Raw genomic sequence first — 27,337 nt, forward strand, 5'->3', positions numbered from 1 at the left:
AGGATGCTGCTAAACACCCTACAATGCACTAGACCAGTGGTCGGCAAACTCATTAGTCAACAGAGCCAAATATCAACAGTACAACGATTGAAATCTCTTTTGAGAGCCAAATTTTTTAAACTTAAACTTCTTCTAACGCCACTTCTTCAAAAGAGACTCGCCCAGGCCGTGGTATTTTGTGGAAGAGCCACACTCAAGGGGCCAAAGAGCCCCATGTGGCTCGCGAGCCGCAGTTTGCCGACCACTGCACTAGACAGACAGCTGCGTCTCTTCCACTCTGCAAACAACGAATTATCCAGCCTAAAATGTCGATAGTGCTGTTTTACACACCCTGAGGTATGTGATAAATGCCAACAAGCCCCAGCCGGTGTGCTCAGTGGTTACAGCGTCAGCCCGCACACCGAAGGACCTCAGGTTTGATTCCCAGTCAAGGGCACATACCAGGGTTGCAGGTTAGATTGCCCCGTCAGGGTGCTTGTGGGAAGGAGGCAACCAATTTTTGTGTCTCTCACACATTGATGTTTCTCTCCCTCTCCCTCTCTCTCAAACAAGTCCATGAAAACACATCCTCAGATGTGGATTTAAAAAAAAAAAATAGCGTTAACGGCAGTCTCTGCCATAATGCATTCTCAAAAGCCTTCACCCCAACTACAAAGGAACTCTTTCCATGTAAGATCACACATTCAGAGGTTCTAATAATTGGAACATAGGCACCTTTGTGGGGGCAGCATTCTACATACCACACCCCCTTAATGCAGCCCCTTGCTGGAGGCCCTGGTTTTACGCTTCTCTTTATTAACATCGGGGACACAGTGCTGAGAACCTTGACCTTGTTCTCTAAAATCATGGCTTTTCAGAAAGCTTGCCAGTTGAAATTACATTAGGGAATGGAATGACCTACTCTTGCCTGAAGGATCTCAGCCATGCCTGTACCTTTGACACAGAGCCGAGGCCTCTGCTTTCCAAGGAAACAGGACCTCAGGTCCCTTCTAAGACACTGCCAGATCTAGAATCCTATATAATAAAACCCTAACATGCAAAGCAACCCAAAGGTGGAACCACCCGTCATGGTATGCGCTGACCACCAGGGGGCAGATGTTCAACCCAGGAGCTGGCCCCTGGGGCGCACCAATCAGCCAGAGGCCGGGCGCAGGCGCACGACTGGCAAGCCCAGCGGTGGTGGGCGGTAAGGAGCAAGGGGTACTAGACTGTGCCAGGGTGCAGGCCGGGCTGACGGACCCCCCCCCTCCCAGTGCACGAATGTTGTGCACCGGGCCTCTAGTCCCTTCATAAAGCCTTTGCTTTGAGCCTATAAAAGAATTGCTCATTTAAATTGGACCTACACTGGCCCCACCACCTCTCCCAGCGTTGGATCCGGGGTGCTGGAATCAGGAACCTCTGAAAGGCCTTGTTGCTCCACGGGGTGGGTGTGACAAGTCAGGGAGGAGCACAGGAAAGAGCCAGGATGCGAGGAAAACTCAGTTCTAAAGGCCACCCTTCACTGTGTCCCCACTTCTCACGACCAGCGCCTAAGCGCGGGATGATTTCCCCATGGAACAGGGCAGGAGACAGGGACCTGCGCCACGTGGAGGATCCCAACTCAGCAACTTGGACTCCAAGACCCGAGCTCGGGAACCGCGGCCTCTTCAAACGTGTCCCGCAAAGGGGGCCACCGCCACCCGCCGCATCTTCAACCCACGGGTCGCCAGCGAGCCTTCAGGACGGGAGACTAAGCTACAGTCTGGGAGAAAAAGAGACCAAGCGGGCACTGAAATGACGACTTGTATGTGGACCAATCCCAAGATGGTTACAAAGAGGAGGGGCGGGTTTATGCAAAACACACCCAGCAGGGAGCGTGTGGGAAAAGCAATAAAGAATTCTATTTAAGTCTGTTCCCCACAATCTGCTGTTATTTTTAAGAAAGAGAATAACGAAAAACTGGGTTTAAGAAACACGACGTATTGAAGACAATCTAATCGTTATGCCATAAAAGTAACCACAACTGTAAAAGCTACAGGAACGGTAAGCCTGGCGCAGAGGCGAGGACAGGGGTATCGCTTCTCGGCCTTTTGGCTAAGATCAAGTGTAGTATCTGTTCTTATCAGTTTAATATCTGATACGTCCTCTATCCGAGGACAATATATTAAATGGATTTTTGAGACTGGGAGATGGAATAGGAGCTTGCTCCGTCCACTCCACGCATCGACCTGGTATTGCAGTATCTCCAGGAACGGTGCACCCCCTCGGGGGAAAACCACTGGTTCAAAGAAAGACTAAACCTGAATTACTTAAGTAACCGGAAGCAGAAAATGTCCGGGCATAATTAGCTGAAACCCTAAAGACTGGTCCTCCTTGTCCCATTTCTTATTTGACTTTTTCTCTCTTTCCAAAGGCAGAGTTCACCCGGGCCAGCGTGATGCCGTTGGTTGGAGTACAGCCCTCACCCAGAAGGCTCACCGTTCTAAAGGCCAGTTTTAATTCTGCTCAAGGCACAAGCAAGCCTTGTTTCCCTTTCTCCCCCTTCCTCTAAATCAATAAGAAAAATACATCCTCGGGTAAGGGGCTTTTATTTTTATAGGAAAAGAGGGAAAATTAACGAGAAACAAGCACAGATTCCCACGTGAGGAGGGGGAGAGAGTCCCTCGGCAAGGATTTTTTAAAAATATATATATATTTTTAAAATATATTTTATTGATATTTTACAGAGAAGGGAGAGGGATAGAGAGCTAGAAACATCGATGAGAGAGAAACATCGATCAGCTGCCTCCTGCACACCTCCCACTGGGGATGTGCCCGCAACCAAGGTACATGCCCTTGACTGGAATCGAACCCGGGACCCTTCAGTCCGCAGGCCGACGCTCTATCCACTGAGCCAAACCGGTTTCGGCTAAAATATATTTTATTGATTTTTTACAGAGAGGAAGGGAGAAGGATAGAGTTAGAAACATCGATGAGAGAGAAACATGGATCAGCTGCCTCTTGCACACCGTTACCTACCAGGGATGTGCCCACAGCCAAGGTACATGCCCTTGACTGGAATCGAACCCGGGACCCTTCAGTCCGCAGGCCGACGCTCTATCCACTGAGCCAAACCAGTTTCGGCAAGGATTTTTTTAAAAGGTAGATTTCGCCCTGCCCAGTTTTGCTCGGGGGTTGGAGCATCGGCCTGCGCACTCCAGGGTCACGAGTTCTATTTCGGGTCAGGGGCGTGCACTTGGGTTGCGGGTTAGGTCCCCGGCCCCAGGGCGGGGGCAGAGGAGGCGCGCGGGAGGCAAGGCAACCAATGGATGTGTCTCTCTCACATGATGTGTTTTTTTTTTTTTTCTCTCTCTCTCCCTCCCTTCCACTCTCTTATCAAAGCAATGGAAGAAATGTCTTCGGGTAAGGATTTTAAACAATAAAAAACAAAGGCAGATTTCTAGGTCTAATCCTATCAGCCTTAAAAACCCAGACGTCTCCCCCGACTTTACCATGAGGAAGACCGCACAAATGAGGAATGGATGGATGCCTCCCAAAAAATAAGTTATAGTATTATAGGGAAAGATGGAGTTTGTCCTGATAGGCTCGATACAGAGTAGAACTGTGTGCAAAGACGTCCGCCTCCGGTCCGGGCTGTGAAGGGTACCCAGGGTACGGTTTCCTTGGTAATAGAGGAAATGTGGAATGTTACGCTCAGGATTCTTATCGGCAGCTCTGCAGCTGCGCTGACAAGGCTGCTTTTCCGTGGGAGACAATCTGCCAGGCAAGAGGGGGATGCTTTATTTTTACCGATACAACGTCGAACAGCAAAGCTTCTGAGAGTCTACGATTTCAGAGCTCAAGCCTATTTCTCAGGAAGAAAACAGTCACCCAAGGAAGGGGGCCGTTATGACATTGCAGGTTATCCTGTTTCTATTAACTTTGCAGAGTTTTACTCTGAGCTAGTTTTTACCATCACCAAACCTCAAAGTGAGGAAATAAAAACGGCGTCTCTATCTCCACCTTTCCAAAACAGAGATCTGTTTTAAGGTCGTCGGTTTCATTGCCCCCGTCTTTTCTTTGTTTTGTGTCTTTTATACTCGAGTTAGAAATCGTGCGTCGCAAAAGTGATTGGAATCGCGTCTGCAGCAGAAAAAAACAAGCCACGAAGCTCGGGGGCAGGGCGGCGGCCTGGGGCTGGCTCGCCCGGCACCGCGGTCCACTGAGGCTGAGACCCGCTGCAAGGGAAACCGGGTCGAGTTGCTCTTCAGATCCGCACAAGAATCTCTACATTTAGACTCCGCACCGCGATGCGGGAGGGAGCAGGCGGGCGGCTGACACTCCGCGGGCCCTTTAAACGTCCGGATCCCACGCGGCGCGCGCTGGTGACGCGACGCTGCGCCGGAAGTGCGGCTGTCGGCCGGCTCCGTTATGGCTGCTGCCGGGGCACGCTGGAACCATGTGTGGGTCGGAACCGAGACCGGGATCCTGAAAGGTGGGTGGCGGGAGCCGGCGTCGGGAAGTGGGGGGCGGGGTCGCCCGCTCGCGACCCGGTGTGACTGACGCCCGCGTCCCGCAGGGGTGAACCTTCAGCGCAAACAGGCGGCGAACTTCACGGCGGCGGGACAGCCTCGGCGCGAGGAGGCGGTGAGCGCCCTGTGCTGGGGCGCGGGCGGGGAGACCCAGGTGAGCGGCCGTGGCCGGGCCGGAGCGGGGGGGCCGGTAGCCTCGCTCTCCTCGCCATCCTGCCCTCCTCTGCCCGCAGATCCTGGTGGGCTGTGCCGACGGGACGGTGAGGCACTTCAGCACCGAGGAGGGCAGATTCCAGGGCCAGAGGCACTGCCCCGGCGGGGAGGGCACGTTCCGAGGCCTCGCCCAGGTCGACGGGTAAGACCGAGCCCCTCGCTGAACGCTTAGGGAGAGCGTCGAGGCTCCCGTAGGACGGCCGAATAATGGCGATCAACCCTTAGGGGACTCGGACCTGGACTCGGCGACAGGGACGTGTGTCCTGCCTTCTTTCGTTCATTCCTGTAACAAGCGTTTATTTGAACACCTACCGAGTTACGGGCACTGAGCAAAGTGCAAGGGCTGCAGGTAAACCAGACGCGCACACAGTACCTACTGTTACACAGTTTGCATCCCCGAGGGATTTCCTCCTGATTCCATGACCTTTGCGTGACCCTGAGCAAGTCATTTCCATAGTTTGCTCGGAGAGGATGCCTTTAAATGGGGATGACAACCACTAACACTGTGATGAAACTCCCAAAGGAAAGGGTAGGAGGAAAGTACCGGTGGTCAGTTACTGGCCTAGCTTTCTTCCTAAATGGAGAGAGGAGGTTGTGGGCAGGCTGTGTGGGTTTGATGGGGATAATGCTGACAGGTGAGGTCTAGGAGGCTCGGGGGGAGTGAGAAGTTTAAAGCAGGCCTTGAAGGGTTGGTAAAATTTTGACAGGTGGAGAAAGGGGTAAGGGCATTTTGGAAAGAGGCTACTTCCTGGGCAGAGGCCAAGGATTGGTGTCGGGCCACAGGGTACCTTTCAGGGAAGATAAATCGCATTTGGGGGGTGGACGCCGAGGAAGCATTTTAATGCAAGATGGGCAGGGTAGGTTGGGGTTGATTGTAAAGGGCCGTAAGTGCCAGGCTGAGAGACTGGCATTTTTGTTTTGTAGGTGGTGGGGAGTTAACCGGTTTTGAGCAGCAGTGCTGTGGTCCAAGCTGTGAGCCTGTAGGAGTGTGGAGGGTGAACTGGGGAGAGAGCAGTTGGGAGACTATTGCCACAGCCGAGGCAGGCGATGCAGACCCTGAACCAAGGTGGAGAGGGTGGGCAAATGTGAGAAAGAGCATAGGCTGGGGCTGGACAGCTTCTAGGGAGAGACTTGCTTGGGCTTCTTGGGAGGAGAGCACCGTGGGGGGCGGGGGGATGGACAGTTAGCACGTGGAACCCAGACAGGGAACTCAAGAGAAGAAGCTGGTGTTTGACTTGGGCCAAACCCTAATTCCCGACCAGTCCCATTTCAGTCCTTTCAGAGTGACTGATCCTGACCCCCGGTGACCGAAGAAAGATTCAGAAAGACTACAGGGCCAGGTGCCCCTAGATGTGGCTGTGGATTACAAAGGCACTTTGCTTTGGAGAAATCACAGACTTGACTTCTGGTTCTGACATTTGCTGAGTGGGCAAACATTTTCATTGCTCAGAGCCTCCGTTTCTTCACTTATAAAACCTCACGCTAACAAGGAAATTAAATAATATACTACTAAACTGAAGCCAGAAATTGTCCAGACCCACGTCACCTGGACGCTTTCTTAGGAAGAGGGCTGGTTAGAGCAGCCGTGGGCAAACTACGGCCCGCGGGCCGGATCCGGCCCGTTCGGCTGTTCTATCCGGCCCGCGGAGCCGAAAGACCGTACCCTTTTATGTAATGATGTTTACTTTGAATTTATATTAGTTCACACAAACACTCCATCCATGCTTTTGTTCCGGCCCTCTGGTCCAGTTTAAGAACTCATTGTGGCCCTCGAGTCAAAAAGTTTGCCCACCCCTGGGTTAGAGTCTAGTTAATGTGGCGGGGGGAGGGGGGGCGGTCGACTGGGGCTTAGAGAATATTTTCACACTTTTTTTTTTAAAAACCTAACTCTATCCTTCCTCTCCCTGCAGCACCCTCATCACATGTGTGGATTCTGGGATTCTCCGAGTCTGGCGTGACAATGACAAGGAGACATCCTCTGACCCAGTGAGGCTCCCCTGCCCTGATGCTCTTGGTTGGGGAAGGTGGGAGCCAGGGTAGGAGCTGAATGAGGGCTTCTGGGGAGGATGCTTAGGGATTCAGGAATGGACTCCCATTTCCCCTCTCCTCTCTCATTCTTTTCAGCTCCTGGAACTGAGGGTGGGCCCTGGGGTGTGTAGGATGCGCCAAGACCCAGTGCACCCCCATGTAGTTGCCACAGGTGGGAAGGAGAATGCTTTGAAGGTGTGGGACCTGCAGGGGTCTGAGGAGCCTGTGTTCAGAGCCAAGAACGTGAGTGACGTGTAGGGAGGGACTGGGTCTGAGGTCCAGGGAGGCTGGGGCCACTGACCATGAGTCAGAGACCAGATGGGCTTTAGGGATGATGACGGAGGGCAATAGGAAGGGGCACACTAGCTCCCCACTACCTGTCCCCCACTGACCCACTCCACCAGGTACGGAATGACTGGCTTGACCTGCGAGTTCCCATCTGGGACCAGGACATACAGTTCCTCCCTGAGTCACAGAAGCTCGTCACCTGTACAGGGTACCACCAGGTGAGGTACCACCCCACCCTTACCTCCTACTGGGCTTAAGCAGCCTCCTAAAGAAACAGCTCTCTGCAGGGGCTCTGCCCCGTCCTCCGTCACAGCCATCCTTCTCACCACCCTCCCATCCCTGGGCTCAGAGGAGGGGGCGCCTTTGTCCATTTCAGCCCCGCAGCCTTCTCTTACTGTGCTCTGGGATGGAGTTTGCTGAACTAGGACTCTTCACGTTCCTCCATCTAGAAGAGAGGAGAGGTGGAGGGGAGGGAGTATTTCCTTCCCAGTAGAGTTACAGGGTGCAGGTGTCACGAGAGGACATTGGGCTGCACGTCAAGAGACCTGGGTTTCGCCGAAACCGGTTTGGCTCAGTGGATAGAGCGTCGGCCTGCGGACTGAAGGGTCCCGGGTTCGATTCCGGTCAAGGGCATGTACCTTGGTTGCGGGCACATCCCCAGTAGGGGGTGTGCAAGAGGCAGCTGATCGATGTTTCTCTCTCATCGATGTTTCTAACTCTCTATCCCTCTCCCTTCCTCTCTGTAAAAAATCAATAAAATATATTAAAAAAAAAAAAAAGAGAGAGAGAGACCTGGGTTTCTGGTCCTGATGCAGCCTCTGATTTGCTGCAGGACCCAGGCTTGCCTCTCCTCTGGCCTCAGCGCCTCAGCGCCATAGGAAGGGCCCAGCTGGGGATCTTCCAGCCCTGACCCGGGCAGGACGGGTCCATGGGTTTGCTGTTTCCTTCGCTCTGCACATTGAGGTCTGATCTTGGTGATATGCTTCTGCTGCACACACTTGAGGGCTTCCTCTGTCCTCCCTTGTTCAGGCTAAACCTCTTGGCTTGAAATTGAGCATCTGCTGACGATTGGACTGCCTCGCTTTTCCATGCCAGGATGGGAGTATGTGGGGAGGGGCTGGTCACACATGAAGGAAGACCAGGGATGCTGCCACTTCCCAGCCTGGGGGATCACTCCCCTCGGCCCTGTCCATTTATGCTGCTAAGCAGTTCTCCCCCACCCCCAACACTCGGGGAAGAGGGCTACATTCCAAATGAGAAAGTTTCTCTAAGAGTGGGTCATAAACAGGAAAGCAGTATATGAAGGAGGGGGTGAAGATGTGGGGGGTGGGGTGAGGGTACCCTTGTGATAGTTAAGTCTTCTTCCAGGTCCGTGTCTATGATCCAGCCTCCCCCCAACGCCGGCCAGTCCTAGAGACCACCTATGGAGAGTACCCACTGACAGCTATGACTCTCACTCCCGGGGGCAAGTGAGTGTTTAGAGGGCACAGAGTGGGGTCAGGAAGGACTTCAGGGGGCTCCTGCTGACCCCACCTGCCTCTGGTCTACTCCTCAGCTCGGTGATTGTAGGGAACACTCATGGGCAGCTGGCAGAAATTGACCTTCGGCAAGGTAGGGGACTGGGGAGCCTTTTGGGGCGGGGGGGGGGGGGGGGCAGGATTCCCCCTGAGGCAGTACCTGGGGCAGTTGAACCCTCATTTAGGTATCAGTTTGGGTTCAAATCCTGGTTTCAAAAGCTGTATTGAGCCCTAACTGGTTTGGCTCAGTGGATAGAGCATCGGCCTACGGACTGAAAGGTCCCAGGTTCGATTCCGGTCAGGGGCATGTACCTTGGTTGCGGGCACATCCCCAGTGGGAGGTGTGCAGGAGGCAGCTGATCGATGTTTCTCTCTCATCCATGTTTCTAACTCTCTCTCCCTCTCCCTTCCTCTCTGTAAAAAATCAATAAAATATATTTTAAAAAAAGAAAAAAAGCTGTATGAGCTTGGACAAAGTACTTCCCGAAGTGAAAAACGATCCCAACAATAAATACTCAGTTCTGGTGGTTTGCTCGCCTAATGCCTCCCCCTTTCTCCAGGGCGCCTGCTGGGCTGTCTGAAGGGGCTGGCAGGCAGTGTCCGAGGGGTGCAGTGCCACCCTTCAAAGCCTCTCCTAGCCTCCTGTGGCCTGGACAGAATCCTGAGGGTGCACAGGATCCGGAACCCCCGGGGCCTGGAGCATAAGGTGAGAGCCTGCTCTCTCCTGTGCCCCCATTCCTATTTCTGTGCATTTCATTGGTTTGACTCCTTAAGGTCCCTGCTCTCTTGCAGGTTTATCTGAAGTCTCAACTGAACTGCCTTCTTCTGTCGGGCCGGGATAACTGGGAGGTGAGCAGTTGGGTCTGGGAAGGTTGGAACCAAGAGCATAGATGTGAGAATTGCTTTCCCGTGGGGAGAAGGAAGCAGCTGGGACAGAGACTGGACCTGTCCCTCTCCCTGCCACATTACTTCATTTTTGTGAGGAGTGTTAATGCAGGCGTCCTCAAACTACGGCCCGCGGGCCACATGCGGCCCGCCGAGGACATGGATCCGGCCCGCCGGGTGCCGCTGCCTGTCCTGCTTAGCAGCCGACGCGTCCCGGGCCCGCAGTGCACATAGGAATTTGTTCATAGTTTTTTTTTTAAACTATAGTCCGGCCCTCCAACGGTCTGAGGGACAGTGAACTGGCTCCCTGTTTAAAAAGTTTGAGGACCCCTGGTTAATAGTTAGAGTCCTGACAGGTTCCTGCCAAGAGTGACACAGGAACATGGGTGGGAATTGTTTCCCAGAGCGGGAAAGAAAGTGGTGGTACCTGGCAAGAGCGCTTCCCTGTGGGTCTCCTCCTGTGCCCCTGACTCCTAAGCTTTTCTCCACTCACTAGGATGAGCCGCCAGAGCCTCAGGAGCCCAGTAAGTTGTCCCCAGAAGACACCGAGGCAGATGAACTTTGGGCCTCTTTGGAGGCAGCTGCCAAGCGCAAGCTCCCTGATTTGGAACAGCCATCAGGGGTCTTCCAAACCAGACGGAGAAAGAAGAAGCGGCCTGGCTCCGCTAGCCCCTGAAGGGCCTGATCTCACTTTGTAAATAAACAGCTGACACCCATCGTGACTCTGCGCCTGCGCCTTTTGTGATGGGAGAAATTAAAGGGGTGGCTGCCCTCGGAGCTGGGGCGGCGGGATATCTGACGTCACAAAAGCTGGTGGGAGCCAGGTGGGCTGGAGTGGTGGCACCGAGTGCGAGTGCCGGGCGAGCCCGGCCCTAGCGGGCCATGGGCTGCTGCCAAGACAAGAACTTGAAAAGCTCCAGTGGGAAGCCCAAGGAGGCCGGATTGGAGGAAGTCGAGGAAGGTGGGAACAGAAACACAGCTGGGGTGTCCAGGGAACGGGAGAGGGGTCAGGGTCAGGAGGTGGGAGGGGGGAGTGGAGTTCAGCGGCCGCTTCATCCTCGCAGACACCGAGGAGGTCGATGTGAACTCGTCGGACCACCGGAATCCCAAGTCTAACGAAAGCCTTTTGATCACCGTGCTGTGGCGGCGGCTATCCTTGTTCAGCCGTCGGGGCTCGCGGTCAGCCAAGAGGCAGTCAATCAAGCATGGGTGTACGTTCCAGGAGAACCCGGAGGAAATCCGGGAGGAGCCGGAGAAGGGATGACCCCAGCCCTGCTCTCAGTCCTCCCCAGCTTCCAGAGAATAAAGTTTCTAACGTGTACTAGCCGAAGCGCTTGTGCCTCTGCTGCCCCTCTGCCCGCACCACCCGGGCTGCGGTCTCTTTAAGGCTCCTCCGCAGAGGCTGGCCCAGCCCAATGGGCCCCTGCTCTAGTTCCTAGAGGCGGGGCCACGGCAGCGGCCTAGCCAATGGGAGAGCGGAGTCGTTCTTGTATTTGGGTGGGGAGCGAGTCCCTCGGGTTGCCGGGCTCGAATAGGCGTGTACCGCCCTCTAGTCACCGGGGGTGGGGTTACGTGTGGGTGACGTGGCGGCTTCTAGTCTTTGGTCGAGTTTCGGAGGCTTCCGCGCCCGGGGAGTAGGCGGTGACGACCCAGGAGATTGTGGCAGCGGCGGCGGCAGGCGGCGGAGAGGAGGTAGGACTTGCTCTAAGAGTGGTCTGGCCGCCGTGTCAGCTCGGGGCCGCGGCTTTCCGAGGGCGATGACGGGTGGGGGACGGGGGGGAAGGAAACTAGGAGCGAGCGGACAAGTCTTGCCGGCCGGACTCCGGGTGAGCGAATACCTCGGTGTCCAATCAGGAAAGCCGCTATTAAGAAGGACGTCGGCATTAGCTAATCAGTAGTTGCAGTCCCCTAGAAGGCGGAGCTTGAGTGGGGGGTGGGACTTCCTGTTTCAAATAAACACCCAGAGATTTCTCCCCCTCCGCCCACCGAAGTGTCCCCCCCTCAGAAGGCCCGTTACCCTTTCTCCCTGAGGCGGGGAAGGAACCCGTGGATCCGAGAGGGCCCCGTTAGGGCCTGGGGCAGTTGCACAGGCCGAGCTGGAGCTTTGGGGCCGCGGGTCCTGCCTTTGGCCCTGTCTCTGCTTCAGGGCCCCCGGCCCGCGCTCCGGCTGCCCGAGCCAAGTTGGAAGAAGAGTGAGGAGGGGAGCGGCTTAGGCCGGAGAGGAAGTGGGGCCCTGCCTGTTGCCGGCCGGCCCCAGGTCTGCGGTTGGCTTTGGGGCATAAGAATTTGCTGGTTGGGGGGGATTTCTGGGGAAGAGGCCTGGGAATGACACTCTCCCCTCCACAACAGTCCGAGGTTATGCGTCTCAATGATCCCGCGGAAACGCTACGGGACTAAGAACACGGATCAGGGTGTCTACCTGGGTCTCTCAAAGACACAGGTCCTGTCCCCTGCAACTGCTGGCAGTAGCAGCAGCGACATCGCCCCTCCGCCCCCCCCAGTGGCCCTGGTCCCTCCCCCTCCCGACACCATGTCCTGCCGGGATCGGACCCAGGAGTTCCTGTCTGCCTGCAAATTCCTGCAGAGCCGTCAGGTAAGGACCAGGAGTGGGCAAGAGAGGCAGGGGTGAGCTCCACTCGGAGCTGGGAGAGGCTGGGTCCCCGCACTGCTGGTTGCGGGCATTCTTGCGGGAGCCTGGTGGAGAACTGACCAGTCTTGGAGGGGGCGGTGGGATCCATGAAGAGGTGGGCTCGCTACCTACAGGCAAACATACAGACTTTATCCTGTGAGGAACCTGGAGGGTAGGGTTGCTGGTCCTGCAGGAATATCTCGGGATGAGAGGTGGCTAGGATATGTTGGGTTTGGATAAGGAACAGGTTCTAGAAAGAGCCTTTAGCCCAGAGACAACCACTTTGAATTCTAGTTCTGGTGTCGTTCTGCCACAGGTTGGCTCTGTTTTTATATCTGTAAACTGAAGGAAGTGTTCTAGATGAGGAACTTCTATCAAAATCAGTCTGGAGTGCTTTTGAAAAAGTTGCACTCCCTGGTCTTGATCCAGACTTTGTGCGTGTAGGTGGGACCTGAGGGACTGTCATTTCCAATACGTTCACTGCTCGGCACTGGTTAACACCTGCTCCCCTGTATGCTCTCCAAGAGCTTGCCAGTCATCCTCTTCGATTCCCAGATGGGAAGACTAGAACGGTAATCCGAGCTATTTATCTAGTCTTTAGTGCACCAGCTATTTCGCTGAAACACTTTTACAACCCTGTGTCCTTTAATCTTAGCAACAACAGTAAGGAGGTGTGGATGGTCTTGGTTTTATAGGAGAGGAAATACAGATTCAGAATGGATTAAGTAACTTGCCTGAAACACCCCAGCTACTAAGGGATGGAATCAAGATTTGAACCCAGGTCTCTTTGTCTTTAAATCTGGTCTCTCATCTACTGCTACTACAGACCCTCTGGTCGAGAATACCGTCAGTCCTAGAGAGAGCGTGTAGTGGACAGCTGAGAACAGTGAAAGCTGGTCATGGGGAAGGGGGATTCAAGTTTCACCTCTTGACATTGCTTTTCAGAATGGAATACAGACGAACAAACCGGCTCTCCGTGCTGTCCGGCAGCGCAGTGAATTCTCCCTCATGGCCAAGTGAGTTGAGAGAAGTGAGGCGGGCGGACGCAGTGTCTGAGGAGAAGCAGGCTTGCCTGTGGTGGCCTTGGCTGTGGTGGCCTTGGCTGTGAGGGCTGGAACGGGTTGTGCTGGAGCTGATGGGGGAACAGGCTCTCTCCTGCTCTTTCCCACGGTGTTCTCCCTAATGCTTGCTTGCAGGCGCATTGGGAAAGACCTCAGCAACACATTTGCCAAGCTGGAGAAGCTGACAATCTGTGAGTGTTCTTGGGGTGTTTCGGGGATGGGGCAGTGGACCAAAGAGGGTCGGGGAACCGTACTCCCCGAGCCTCCTCTTTGACGTCACCCGTCGTGGCTTCTTTATCTCTGCAGTGGCAAAGCGCAAGTCCCTCTTTGATGATAAAGCCGTGGAGATTGAGGAGCTAACTTATATCATCAAACAGGTGAGCGACGAGCGATCAAGAGAGGCCAGATTTCCAGTCAGATCACTTCCGTCCTTTTCCATTGCCGTGGAGGCTCAGAGCAAGTTTCTGGAGTTAGCCCCAAACATCTTGCTCATCCATTGAGTCTCTAGATCAGCCGTGGGCAAACTACGGCCCGCGGGCCGGATCCGGCTGTTCTATCCGGTTCTCTTGCTCTCCCCTCCGCTCCTTTACTTTGAATTTATATTAGTTCACACAAACACTCCATCCATGCTTTTGTTCCGGCCCTCCGGTCCAGTTTAAGAACCCATGGTGGCCCTCGAGTCAAAAAGTTTGCCCACCCCTGCTCTAGATATTGTTTTATTACCTACTGTGTACAAAACACTGCGCTGGCCACTTGTCTCCCAAACATGACAAGATTCTGCCTTCGAGGGTTTATTGTCTAGAAGAGTACCCAGCCCCATAACATGAATAGGAGATGAGTGTATAGGGAACCTTTTACAAAAAGATGAATGAAAGGGGGGCAGGTGTCACACTTTCAGCAATACAGATTTTTTAAAATGAATGAAACAGCCTGGAACACTGGAAAAGGTTTTTCAGAGGAGGTCACATCTGAGCTAGTTTTAAAGCTTGTCGAGAGCCAGTGAAGAAAATTCCAGACAGAAAACTGAGTGCAGGGGTATGGCTTTTAAAAGGGAAAGCTCCGGGCTTTGCTCAGATGTCACCTGCTCAGGAGGCCTACCTGATGGTGCGGTTTAATAAAGCCAGCAACCAAAGCTCTGACCTCCCTTACCTTGCTCTGTTCTTCGTGTTTGTTTGTTTAGTCACTAGAGGCCCGATGGAACAGTAGGCTTTCCTTCCCCCGGCTGGCTGCGGGCGCTGGCTGCCCTCTGGCACCCGGACCCGGGCTGCCCTCGCAGCCCCACCTTCATCCCGAAGGATGTCGGGTCTAATTAGCATAGTACGCTTTTATTATTATAGATTACTATTTTAATGGATTGATTTTAGTGAGGAAAGGGGAGAGAAATATTGATTTGTTCCACTTATTTATGCATCATTGGTTGATTCTTGTATGTGCCCTGCCCGGGGATCAAACCTGCAACCTTTGTCTATCAGGGCGATGCTCTAACCCAGTGGTCGGCAAACTCATTAGTCAACAGAGCGGCAAACTGCGGCTCATGAGCCACATGTGGCTCGCGAGCCGCAGTTTGCCGACCACTGCTCTAACCAACTGAGCCACCTGGCCAGGGCTGTTTTCTTTTTCATAGCACTTGAATCATTTCAGTGTTTTGTATAATTAGCTCATTATGTTTATTGTTTGTCTTTGTTCTCTCCCAACTACCTCATTTCCCCTCAAAAAGGAAGTGCCCCCAAGAGCGGAGATCTTTTTCCTTTCTTTTTCCTGTTCACAGATGAGCCCCAAATGCCTGTGGCAGTGTCTGGCATTTGGTAGGTACTCGGTACTTGTTGACCGGATGAGTCATTGGCAGGAGATGGATAGGCTTTAAAGGTAGACTGGTGGCTGGCTGTGAAGATGGTTGTGGGCCTTTTTAAGGAGTGTGGACCCACTCTGAATGCCGTGGGCTGCAAAGACGGTTAGAACCGGGATCCCAGTTCTGTCTGAGAGACACTGGTCTGCACAGGTCTCCACAGTGTGACTCCTTGCCTTCCCAGCACACTGTAATCAGAATAAACTGCGAGGCTGAAGGACCTTGGAAGGAGGGGAGAAGACACTGGAGCATGGATGGGCAGGGAGGCTCGGAAGGACCCTGCTGCCGTCCCTGCAGTTATCCAGGGCAAAGGTGCTTCTGGCAGAGGCCAAAGGGCACTCTGTGCTGGGTAGAAAGGGGGTCCGCTAACGATTGCAGTGTTACTGATAGGTACTCAAGAACCACAACTGGATTCAGGCAGACCTGCGTTCAAGTCCCAGGCCCACCCCTTTGTTGTCTTGGGAGAGAACAAAGACCTAAGCACCTACCTGCTCTGAGCTTCATTTCCCTTAGAAATAAAAAGGAGCCCTAACCAGTTTGGCTCAGTGGACAGAGCGTCAGCCTGCAGACTCAAGGGTCCCGGGTTCGATTCCGGTCAAGGGCATGTACCTTGGTTGCGGGCACATCCCCAGTAGGAGGTGTGCAGGAGGCAGCTGATTGATGTTTCTCTCTCATCGATGTTTCTAACTCTCTATCCCTCTCCCTTCCTCTCTGTGAAAAATCAATAAAATATATTTAAAAAAAAAAAGAAATAAAAAGGAGCTGGTAACAGTACCTACCTCATAGGGTGGTTGTCAGAGTTCCCTTGTGTATTTTCCAATCACTCACTCACATTATTGAGCGCATTTGGCTGCCTGGTCCTGGGGATTGGGCCGCAAACAGACAGGTGTCTGTGTGGTTTCTGTCTTTGGGAAATCCCTTTCTGAATGGGTAAACGAGGCACTAGATCAGTAAACAGAAAAGGCAATCTCAGGCAATGGTAAATTTTTTAATAAGAAATAATGTAAGCCCAGCTGGCGTGGCTCAGTGGTTGAGTGTCAACTATGAACCAGGAAGTCACAGTTCAATTCCTGGTCAGGGCACATGCCTGGATCCCCAGTAGGGGGTGTGCAGAAGGCAGCCTGTCAATGATTCTCTCTCATCTTTGATGTTTCTGTCTCTCCTTCTCCCTTCCTCTCTGAAATCAATAAAAATATATATTTTTTAAAAAGAAATAACGTAAGTGGGTTACTCAGGGTAGGAGCCTACTTTAGATGGGGTGATGTAGGTTGGGGGTAAACAAGTGACACTGAGACCTGAATGGTTAGGGAAAAGCCATTCATCCAAGATATGGGGGGAGCACTTTCTAGAAAGTGAGAAAAGCAAAGGAAGAGGCTCTAGAGTGTGGGAGACTTTGGTAAACATGAAAGAGGCTAATGTGATTGCAGCATAGCAAGTGTGAAGGAGACTGGGAGGGGATGAGGTCAGAAACGTGGGGGCCAGACCACTGAGCATCTGCGCAAGCCAGGCATGGAATTTGGGTTGGATTTTAAATGTAGTGGGAAGATTGCAAGCAGAGGGATGTGTGTCCCGCTTCGGGTCGAAAAGACCACGCTGGTTGCTGTGTAGAAAGGGATTGTAGCGGGACAGCCCTGGGAGGAAGGCCACTTAGGAGGTCGTGGAGCTGTTGTTTTTTTGTTTTTGTTTTTTAATATATTTTATTGATTTTTTTACAGAGAGGGAGAGGGATAGAGAGTTAGAAACATCGATGAGAGAGAAACATCGATCAGCTGCCTCCTGCACACCTCCTACTGGGGATGTGCCCGCAACCAAGGTACATGCCCTTGACCGGAATCAAACCCGGGACCTTTCAGTCCGCAGGCCGACGCTCTACCCACTGAGCAACACCGGTTAGGGCTCGTGGAGCTTTTCAGAGAGAACAGACAGTTGGGCGAGGATGGGCTCCGTAGAGGGGAGTGGGCAGATTCAGCTGGGTTCTTTCTTCTTTCTAGGTTCCATATGGGTTACGGGAAAAGAGGAGTTGAGGGTGGCTCTGAGTTTTTGGTCTGAACAGCTGGTGACTGGTGGTGCCGTTTACCAAAATGGAAAAGAAGGAAGATGGGGGAATGGCTTCGAGGGGGAATTAAACGTTGTTTTCTGTGTTAAGTTTACGAGGGAGGTTGTAAGCTGCCTAGTGAGTTGCATGACACACAGTAAACAAACCCGAGGTTGCTGTTGTGTTTGCACGGTGCTGAGTACACAGTAAGCGCTCGGTGGAACATGGTTGTGTTGTGGTATATGGGCAGGTGGGTTGGGGGTGTGCGAGTATGTGATCTAGAAGCTTCTAGCTTGGGCGCCGTGGTGGGACATGGTGCCGCTTTCTAAGCTAGAACCCTGGGAGAAGAGATCTTTTTTTTTTTTTTTTTTTAATATATTTTATTGATTTTTTACAGAGAGGAAGGAAGAGGGAGAGAGAGTCAGAAACATCGATGAGAGAGAAACATCGATCAGCTGCCTCCTGCACACCTCCCACTGGGGATGTGCCCGCAACCAAGTTACGTGCCCTTGACCAGAATAGAACCTGGGACCCCCCCAGTCCGCAGGCTGACGCTCTATCCACTGAGCCAAACCGGTTTTGGCGGGAGAGGAGATCTTATGGGGAAAACCTGAAATGTAGGTTTGGACCCATGACTATGAGGGGCTGCATCAGCTTTCCAAAGGGACGGACCCACAGCCTGTGAAGGCGTCCGAGGGCCTGGAGAAGGGTTGGGGCAAGGACACTATTTGGGGAGATACTGACGGGGGAGACTTTGGAGTGGTAGACGTTGTCTCATCTGGTTTTTCCAGCTAGCTGTTTCTCTTGTTGTTTGTTAATCCTGAGGATATTATTTTCCCATTGATCACAACAGAACCCTGTAGTCCGCGGGCTGACGCTCTAACTACTGAGCAACCAGTTAGGACTCGGCTATTTCTTGAACTTACTGTTCTGGGCCTCCTTCCCCTTCCCTTTTCTTCTTCCTCGGAGGCCTCTCTGGCTGGCTGCCCTGGGCCACACTTTCTCTGCCATTCTCTGGCGGCCTCCATGGCCTTTGTCTAACGTGGCCCTTGGCAGGCTGGGTTGGGCAGTGGATGAGGCTCTGGTCTGGTATAGAAAGCCCGACTGTGCTACTCCTCCTGTGTGTGACCTTGAACAAGTCACAGCTTTCATTCTTGCGATATTTTTAATTAATTTAATCTCCATCTGAGGACCTTCTTCCATTGAGTCTTAGAGAGAGTGGAAGGGAGGGAGAGAGTCAGAGAGAAACATCGATGTGAGAGAGACATTATCCATTGGTTGCCTCCCGCACGCACCCCAACCAGTGCTGGGGATCATGCCTACAAACAAGGTATGCGCCCCTGACCGGAATTGAACCCAGGACCCTTCAGTCCGTGGGCCAACACTCTCTCCACTGAGCCAAACTGGCTAGGGCTAATTTTTTAAAAATCGATTTTAGAGAGAGGAAGGGAGAGAGAGAGAAACATCACTTTGTTGTTCCACTCATTGATGCATTCATTGGCTGTTGCTTGTATGTGCCCTGGCCAGGGATCTAACCCATAACCTGGCATATCGGGATGATGCTCTAAACCAACTGAGCTATCCGGACAGGGCGCAGTGAAACTTTTTTTTTTTTCTTAAGAACTATGACTTTGTTAGGTCATCTGGAAAACCAGATGGGCTGAGCCTCAGAATGGCGCCAGCCTAAAAGGAATTGTGTATGTAGAAATTGTTTCATGGATGCTTCTGGAAAATCATGTTGCCTTTGACTCCTCTTTTCTCCTGAGTACCACATAATGCGTTGTTGGTTAACATGCTCTAGGTTGAAGATTTGGCCTTTTACGTGTTTCTGTGACCATGAACTTGGCATCATGGTGTGAAGTAGGGCAGTGGGGTGGAGGGGTAAACAAGTCATTTATCTGCACATCGGTGAGGCCATATTTCATCTCTTTGTTTCTCCTCTGCAGGGACTGAACCTGAGAAAAGTGCAGAGCTTGGAAAATCCCAGCGGGCCCTTTTGGGCTGCCTTGTAACTGCTAGTAACTCCCACTCTGTCCTCCCTGCCAGGGCTGTCCATGCGGGAGAGACGCTGGCCAAGGACTCCTTGGCTGATACGCTTTTTCTGTTGGCTCTTTCACCAGGATATCAACAGCCTCAACAAGCAGATCGCCCAGCTTCAGGATTTTGTGAGGGCCAAGGGCAGCCAGAGCGGCCGGCACCTGCAAACCCATTCCAACACCATAGTGGTCTCCCTGCAGGTGGGACCTGGGTGCGGGAGACGGGGAGACGAAAGGCAAAAAGGTCTTGTCTTCCTTGGCTGACTCTCTCTTTTTCTTCCAGTCAAAGCTGGCGTCCATGTCTAACGACTTCAAATCCGTTTTAGAAGTAAGGACAGAGGTGAGTAGAGTCTGTGTAGGAGGGATGGGAGTCCGAAGATAAGGGTCCAAGAGGGAAAGGGGAGAGAGACAGGTGGAAGGCAAGGGAAGGGTGCCAGGGCCGTGGGCCCACAGGACGGGGCCTAACACACCTGCGTTCCAGGAGCCTCAGGACCTTTGCGTTTCTTCCCCAACCCCAGAACCTGAAGCAGCAGAGGAGCCGGCGGGAGCAGTTCTCCCGAGCGCCTGTGTCAGCCCTGCCCCTGGCCCCCAACCACCTGGGTAAGTCACAGGCCATCCGGGGAGTCCTGAGGGGTACAGCTTAGTTCCTCTGGTTGTGATGGCATCTTCTAAGGGCAGGGGTTGGGGAAGAGAATACGGGGGCAAGGAAGTTGCTAAGCTTTCTCTCTCCAAGGTCAACTTTATTGATGGTGTCCCGGATCCACACTTGCTTTCCCACGTTCTCGCTGTTCGGGATGAATTCAGTCATGTTCAGAAGAATAACAGTTACTAATATTTTTTGTGCACTCACTTTATTCGCTTTCTTAAATGACTTGTCCAGGGTTATAAGGCTAGTAAGTGGGATTCAAATCGAGAGCATGCGGGCTTTGAAACTGCTTTTAACGAATAAAAAAAAAAAATACCGCCCTAACCAGTTTGGCTCAGTGGATAGAGCGTCGGCCTGCGGACTCAGTGGTCCCAGGTTCGATTCCAGTCAAGGGCATGTACCTTGGTTGTGGGCACATCCCCAGTAGGGAGTGTGCAGGAGGCAGCTGAATCGATGTTTCTCTCTCATCGATGTTTCTAACTCTCTATTCCTCTCCTTTCCTCTCTGTAAAAAATCAATAAAATATATATATTTTTTAAAAAATACCATGTAAAACACACACACACACACACACACACACACACACACACACAAACACCCTGTCTTCTTCCTTCAGGAGGAGGTGCTGTGGTTTTGGGGTCAGAGTCCCGTGCCTCCGGGGATGTGGCCATCGACATGATGGACTCTCGGACCAGCCAGCAGCTACAGCTCATTGACGAGCAGGTACGTAGGTTCTGAGCTGGGGAGGAGTTGCCCCAATGTTCTCCGTGGGCCACAAGTGTTTGGAACGTGCCGTGTGGAATGGCACGCTGGGAGGGTCCTCAGGCGGCAGGCTCTGCCCTCGGAAGCTCCCAGCGCTCACGTCCGCTCTCTGCTCCGAAGGACTCCTACATCCAGAGCCGCGCAGACACCATGCAGAACATCGAGTCCACCATCGTTGAGCTGGGCTCCATCTTTCAGCAGTTGGCGCACATGGTTAAGGAGCAGGAAGAAACCATTCAGAGGTGAGACTCTCTCTCTCTCCCACCCCAGACAGAAGAGCTTTCTCTCCCTGCGGGTGGCTGGCACCCTCAAGGTCCGCAGGGACAGTCGTTGGGAGAGTAGGGTCCGGACACCGCCCGCCGGCTTCCGTGGACTGCACCGGTTGTGGCGCACCTGGTCCCTGGCGGGCTGTGCCAGGTGCGGGGCCAGCAGTGAGGAGGAAAGCAAAACCTCTCCTTCGTGGAGCTTAACTTTTGTAAGTGTGTGTGGGATGCATCGCACCTGCTGAGGAGGATTGACGAGTCCTTTTCAGAGAGTGAACGCCGTGTGCAGAGTTAAAGCGGGGTGATGTGTTAAGAAAGTGCTGACTAGAAGGTATATCAGACTGGGTGGCGGAGAGGGCCATTCCGAAGACCGTGATGCTGATTAAAGCAGAGACCTGAATGACAAGAGGGATCCAACCATGCAGAGGAGAGAGAAAGAGTATTCTAGGCAGTGTGGACAGCTAAGGCTCCAAGGTGGGACGTTCCTGCTGCATTCAAGAATCAAAGACCAGCCCTCACCGGTCTGGCTCAGTGGATAGAGCGTCGGCCTGCGGACTGAAGGGTCCCAGGTTCGATTCCGGTCAGGGGCATGTACCTTGGTTGCGGGCACATCCCCAGTGGAGGGTGTGCAGGAGGCAGCTGATCGATGTTTCTCTCTCATCGATGTTTCTAACTCTCTCTCCCTCTCCCTTCCTCTCTGTAAAAAATCAATAAAATATATCCTTAAAAAAAAAAAAAAGAAAGAATCAAAGACCAGCTTGGCTAGAAAGTAATGAGCAGGGACAGAGAGGGACAGGATGAGGTGGAGGGAGGGGGGCAGAGCCCACCCATGGGAGGGCCTCTCTGCCCCTCTGGTGCCACCTGCTGCTGTAAGAGGCCTTTAAAAACATGTATGTATGTTCTTACTGGTTTCAGAGAGGAAGGAGAGGGAGAGAGAGAAACATCAATCTGGGACCCTTCAGTCCGCAGGCAGACGCTCTATCCACTGAGCCAACCCAGCTGGGGCTCTGAGGCATTTTATCAGCTCTTCCACTTTGGCAATTACTATTCATTCAATCGGTTATAGCAGCAATTTCAACCCGTGTGCAGCAAGAATTTTGAAAATACACACTATCTGACTATTTAGTGAGGGACACGGACTTCCCCCCCTTAGATTGTCAAATAAAAAATGACAACAGAGCTCTGGCCAGTGTGCCCAGTGGATAGAGCATCGGCCCACCCACCAAAGGGTCGTGGATTGGATTCCCAGTCAAGGGCAGGTCAAGGGCATGTACCTGGGTTGCAGGTTTGATTCCTGGCCCCATTGGGGGCTGGTGCAAGAGGCAACCAATCGATGTGTCTCTCACATGGCTAAACAGCAATGGAGAAAATGTCTTCAGGTGAGGATTTAAAAAAATTGACAACAGCCAACACAATAATAAACTGCTTATGTGAATGAATCAAAATTACTATTTTTTGTCAGGTTGGCAAAACATATAGTACATTTCTTAGTAGTTATGTGTGCTGTGAGATGAAAAAGGTTGAAAGTCACTGGGTTATAGAGATACAGGCACAGCCTTGGACAAAAGAGATAAACAGTCCTGCACTTGCAGAACTTAAAGCTCAGTAGGGGAGATTTATTATTATTATTATTATTTTAAATATATTTTATTGATTTTTTCACAGAGAGGAAGGGAGAATGATAGAGAGTTAGAAACATCGATGAGAGAGAAACATCGATCAGCTGCCTCCTGCACACCCCCCACTGGGGATGTGCCTGCAACCAAGGTACATGCCCTTGACCGGAATCGAACCCGGGACCCTTCAGTCCGCAGGCTGACGCTCTATCCACTGAGCCAAACCGGTTAGGGCAGGGGAGATTTATTATTACAACTACACGTACGGCCCGGCTGGTGTTGCTCCGTGGTTGAGCGTTGACCTATGAACCAGGAGGTCACAGTTTGATTCCTAGTCAGGGCACATGCCCAGATTGCAGGCTTCATCCCTGCAGGGGGCATGCAGGAGGCAGCCGATGGATAATTCTCTCTCATCATTGATGCTTCTGTCTCTCTCCCTCTCTCCCTTCCTCTCTGAAATCACTAAAACTATATTTTTAAAAATATATAAAATTTATTGAAAGAGGAAAAAATAGTCTTTTATATTTACTCATGTTTTTACCATTTCCAATGCTCTTCCTTCCTTCCTTCCTTCCACTTTCAATCTGGTATCACTTTCCTTTAACCTGAAGAACTTCAGGATTTTTTGCTTTTTGTTCATCCTTACCCTTGCTGAGAAAAATATCTCTATTTCACTTTTTTTTGTTTTTGTATCGATTTTAGAGAAAGAGGAAGGAAGAGAGGGAGAGAGAAAGGAGAGAGAAACATCGATGTGAAAGAGAAACATCAATCGGCTGCCTCCTGCATGTACCTTGACCGGTGACTGAACCCAAAACCCAGGCATATGCCCTCACCAGGGAACAAACCAGAGACCCTTCAGTGCACAGGATGGCACTCAACCAACTGAGCCACACCAGCCAGGGACTTCATTCTTTAAAATAATGTTAAAATTTTTTAAAATTATAGTTTACACTCAATATTATTTTATATCAGTTTCAGGTGTACAGCACAGTTGTTACCTTCATTCTTTTTTTTTTTAAATATATTTTACTGATTTTTTACAGAGAGGAAGAGAGAGGAGAGGGATAGAGAGCTAGAAACATCGATGAGAGAGAAACATCGATCAGCTGCCTCCTGCACACCCCCTACTGGGGATGTGCCCGCAACCAAGGTACGTGCCCTTGACCGGAATCGAACCTGGGACCTTTCAGTCTGCAGGCCGATGCTCTATCCACTGAGCCAAACCGGTTTCGGCCATTCTTTTTTTTTTTTTTTTTTTTAATTTCTTATTGGTTTCAGAGAGGAAGGGAGAGAGAGATAGAAACACCAATGATGAGAATTATGGATTGGCTGCCTCCTGCATGCCCCACACTGGGGATTGAACCCACAACCCAGATATGTGCCCTAACTGGGAATCAAACCCATGACCTCCTGATTCATGGTTCAACACTGAACTGAGCCAGCAGTAAGATGTTCTTTTGTCCTCCTCACCATGTAAGCCTTTTCTTTTCCATTTTCCTTAGACCTCTCCTTCCCAAGCCCTTATTTTCTGCCCCATTCATTTTCGTTTTATAACTCCCTTGCTATTTCCTCTTAGTGTCCTATTGATTTGCAGTTTTTTTTTACCACCCGTGTTCCCTTTTATATAGTTTCATTCATGGACTTCCATTTTAAATCTTTTATATGCCAAATTGCATTTATTATTTCTCCATTTTTGTTAGAGCCAATGTGAGCTTGATTGAATACTAGTGACCCAGTGCACGGATTCGTGCACATTGAAAGGAAATTAATTAGAAGGTGGCCGGCAGGGTGGGACTGGGCAAGATGGGCCGGACATGCCCTGGAGCCAACCTCCTGTGGTCCCTTCCCAGCGTCTGCAGAGTGAGCAGGGTCCCTTCGGCAGGTGGGGTCGCTCGGCCTGGCCTGTGGGGATCAGGCCAAAACCGGCTCTCCGAAATTCCCTGAGGGTTCCCAGAGTGCGAGAGGGCACTCGCAAAGTTGCTGTTGTACAGGGTGTGGAATGCAAACACAAGAGTGCAGTAAACCAGATTTGGGGCCCACAGTGCCCCAGCAACAACATAACCCACGGCTAAAGGTGGAATTGCAAGGCCCCATGAGGGATCGGGCTCCCTCCTGTCTGGTTTCTGGTTGTGTCACCCGAGAACCTTTGCTGCCAAGTCACTGCAGCTAACAGCTCCTGCGTTGAGTGTCTACCCCGTGGTGGTCAGTGCACGTCATAGCGACTAGTCGGACATTTAGCATATTAGCCTTTTATGTATGTAGATGAGATGACAGATGCACCCACACTGAGAAATGTAATTATAGCCAAAAGCTAGAAAACCTGATACTTTAGTTAGCCTCTCTGACGTAGATAGGAAATCAAGTACAATCCAGGCTCCTGTACTTGGACAGAGATTAGCTCACGGTCCTCATGACACAGGACCTGGGGCTTGCAGCCACGGCCTAGCCTTTCCTCTCACTCCCCAGCTGGACTGCCTGCTTCACTGACTTTTCTATCCTCACAACTTGGGAAAGTCTCTGCTCCCAGGGCCTCCCTTTGCAAAGGTCAGGATTGTGTTTGTCTTTCAGGACTGCATATGCAGGCTGGCTGGGAAATGTTTCCTTTTTCTCAGCAATTTCTCAAGAGATTGCCCTTCCTCTGAAGACTTCTCTGTACTCTGGCAAGACATGGTCTCCTAATGTGGGGCTTTTCTTACCCCCTGACTTCCTGTTCATGTAATTAAGTTTCTCTTTCTGTTATACTTAGAACCAGGATTTCCTGACTGGAATGGCCTGTGAACTTCTTTTTTTTTAATATCTTTTTATTGATTTCAGAGGGGAAGGGTGAGGGAGAGAGAGAAACATCAATGATGAGAGAGAATCATCGATTGGCTGCCTCCTGCACGCCCCACACTGAGGATCAAGCCCACAATCCAGGCACGTGTCCTGGTCAGGAACCGAACTGTGACCTCCTGGTTCATAGGTTGATGCTCAACCACTGAGCCTGGCCAGTCAGACTCCAGAGCTTTTTCTACACACACACACACACACACACACACACACACACACACACGGGATCATATTGCATATAAACACTTTGTTTCAAATTCTAAGAGAAAGTTTATTTGGAAAGTTAGAGAGGTAGGAGAAGCGAGCCAGCTGGACTGCATCGGCTCAGGAAACAAGTTATAGAGGCAGAAGAACGGCCCTTGGAGCTTAGGAGAGAGCAAGGCAAAGGTAATGCCTGGGGGAACAGCGGGAAGGGAAAGACATGCTTAAACGTCTTTTACTCCTACGCACTGTGACCATCTTCCCATGTCACCAGATAAGCTTCAGTAGCGTGCTTTCTAATCAGAGTCCCGTTTCCTCTCCTCCTTGCCTACCTCCAGGATTGATGAGAACGTGATGGGAGCCCAGCTGGACGTTGAGGCCGCCCATTCAGAGATCCTCAAGTACTTTCAGTCCGTTACCTCCAACCGGTGGCTCATGGTCAAAATCTTCCTCATCCTCATTGTCTTCTTCATCATCTTTGTGGTCTTCCTTGCCTGAACCTTCTCCACTCTAAGGCACTCCGTGGGGGTTTGGAACCCACGTGGGAGGGCAGGTGGCCAGTGCTGCCACTGAGCCTGTGCAGGGTGCTTGGGAGAAAGGCCCTGTTTTCCTGGAACTGCTAAGAATGGCCACTGCCCCTGGACCCCCACCCCTTGCCTCTAGCCAGCCACCCTGTCCTCCCCTCACCACCCTCGGGCCCTGAAACACGGTTCTGGATTTGGTTTCTGCTGTGAAGTGGCTGGAAAGGAGCAGTGGCTACCTAGGGGCCAGTGGAGGAGGTGGTCTCCACTAGGAGATTTTTATAAACCCTCCCCAGCCTCTCCCAAAGGGAACTTGGGCAGCAAGGGGAGAGGACACCCTTCCTCACATCCTGAGAGTGAGGACAGGAAGCGAACCTGCCCCGGGACCAACTTTCCCATCTGGGTTAAAATTTGACCTCTTTCTTCCTCTCTTCACTATGTGAGGCAGGGGCCCTGAGCACCTCAGCTGCCTGCACAACCCCACCTTTGGCCGATGGTGACTCAGTCTGCCAAATGAGCTGCAGCTGTTTTCTCCCAATTACAGCAAGACTGACAGCCTCACTAGCCATGTCGTCATTTCTGGGTGGGAGCGTCGAGGGTACTAGGCAACGCGTGGAGAAAGCCCATATCCAGGTGAAGAACTGCAAGGGCTGGGCCAGTGGCTGTGAGGGGCCAGGCTGTGGGCTCTGTGCACAGTGGCCTCCAGGCAGGAAAAGCAAGTACAGCAGCATTTCATTAGCACGGCGGCTCCCCTTCAAAGGGGCAAGCAGGACCTCGGTGCATTCCTGATGGGTGGCAACTTCCAGGACCATCTCCAGCAGTTTTTGGACCTGTTTCATCTGCATCTACCTGGTTGGTCCCGGTGTTTCCTCGAGCTGGATGAAGCAGGAGCTCTGCTGCCAAGAGGGAAGGATGAAGTGAAGAATTCATTCCCAGCTCCAGCCGAGGTTCTTGGTTCCCTCCAAGCCCCTCCCCAACTCCAAGCCAGTCACAGGAGAATGCGACCTGCCTGGAATACCCACCCTCCAAGGAGGTTAATATGCCTTGTCATTCCTAACCAGGACCCACCACCACATCATTATGAGGTCATTGGAGTCCTCTCATCTCAACACGAAGGAAGCTCAAGCAGTAGAGACAACAGTCACCATACACTGGCTTGGCCCTAGTACTTGGGGCGGGGGGGTGTCTAGGAAAGCCCACGCCTTTTCTAGCCCTGGCATTTAAATATTTCCTCTCCCCTTGGCCTCTGTTCAGCAGGTGGTCTTGCTAGACCCTTCAGTACCCAGTTGACACACAGTGTGGGCCTGGCGGAGCACATCTGTGGTAGATGGGGAGGTTTGTGAAGACAATTGCTCACTAAAGCCTGGGAAATGTATCGTTTGACTCTGCCACGCTTCATGGAGGGGTGCATAGTTCAGAAATTCATTTCACAAATATTTTGAATTCCTGCCATGTGCCAAGCATGGTACTG

General features: G+C 52.0%; 3 protein-coding genes across 6 annotated transcripts; all 3 read left to right on the plus strand.

The window, feature by feature from the left end:
* The first annotated feature begins 3,253 nt into the window (after positions 1 to 3,253).
* Positions 3,254 to 10,142, plus strand: WDR74 (WD repeat domain 74). Its single transcript, XM_080688462.1, has 11 exons — positions 3,254 to 4,453; positions 4,538 to 4,644; positions 4,724 to 4,845; positions 6,614 to 6,689; positions 6,828 to 6,974; positions 7,136 to 7,237; positions 8,388 to 8,488; positions 8,575 to 8,630; positions 9,097 to 9,242; positions 9,329 to 9,385; positions 9,918 to 10,142. Exons 1-11 carry the CDS (start codon positions 4,390 to 4,392, stop codon positions 10,095 to 10,097), a joined length of 1,158 nt encoding a protein of 385 aa, XP_080544588.1. The 5' UTR covers positions 3,254 to 4,389; the 3' UTR covers positions 10,098 to 10,142.
* A 161-nt stretch (positions 10,143 to 10,303) lies between these two features.
* On the plus strand, positions 10,304 to 10,685 carry TEX54 (testis expressed 54; the record flags this gene model as incomplete). The annotated part of the gene is made up of 2 exons (XM_080688463.1): positions 10,304 to 10,382; positions 10,486 to 10,685. 2 exons carry the CDS (start codon positions 10,304 to 10,306, stop codon positions 10,683 to 10,685), a joined length of 279 nt encoding a protein of 92 aa, XP_080544589.1.
* Positions 10,686 to 10,881: 196 nt separating this feature from the next.
* Positions 10,882 to 26,427, plus strand: STX5 (syntaxin 5). 4 transcript variants are annotated; one of them, XM_080639999.1, is made up of 12 exons: positions 10,999 to 11,113; positions 11,568 to 11,678; positions 11,771 to 12,014; positions 12,996 to 13,066; positions 13,247 to 13,302; positions 13,418 to 13,488; positions 19,113 to 19,229; positions 19,312 to 19,368; positions 19,547 to 19,628; positions 20,291 to 20,397; positions 20,557 to 20,678; positions 25,684 to 26,427. In XM_080639999.1, exons 3-12 carry the CDS (start codon positions 11,790 to 11,792, stop codon positions 25,841 to 25,843), a joined length of 1,068 nt encoding a protein of 355 aa, XP_080496125.1. In that variant the 5' UTR covers positions 10,999 to 11,113; positions 11,568 to 11,678; positions 11,771 to 11,789; the 3' UTR covers positions 25,844 to 26,427. The 4 variants fall into 4 exon arrangements, with proteins under 4 accessions (XP_080496123.1, XP_080496126.1, XP_080496125.1 ...); XM_080639997.1 differs by lacking the exon at positions 11,568 to 11,678 and having other exon boundaries at positions 10,882 to 11,113; XM_080640000.1 differs by lacking the exon at positions 11,568 to 11,678 and having other exon boundaries at positions 10,980 to 11,113; positions 11,856 to 12,014.
* The last annotated feature ends 910 nt before the right edge of the window (positions 26,428 to 27,337 follow it).

This window comes from Plecotus auritus, assembly GCF_963455305.1.
Source record: "Plecotus auritus genome assembly, chromosome: 9".
Lineage (NCBI taxonomy): Eukaryota > Metazoa > Chordata > Mammalia > Chiroptera > Vespertilionidae > Plecotus > Plecotus auritus.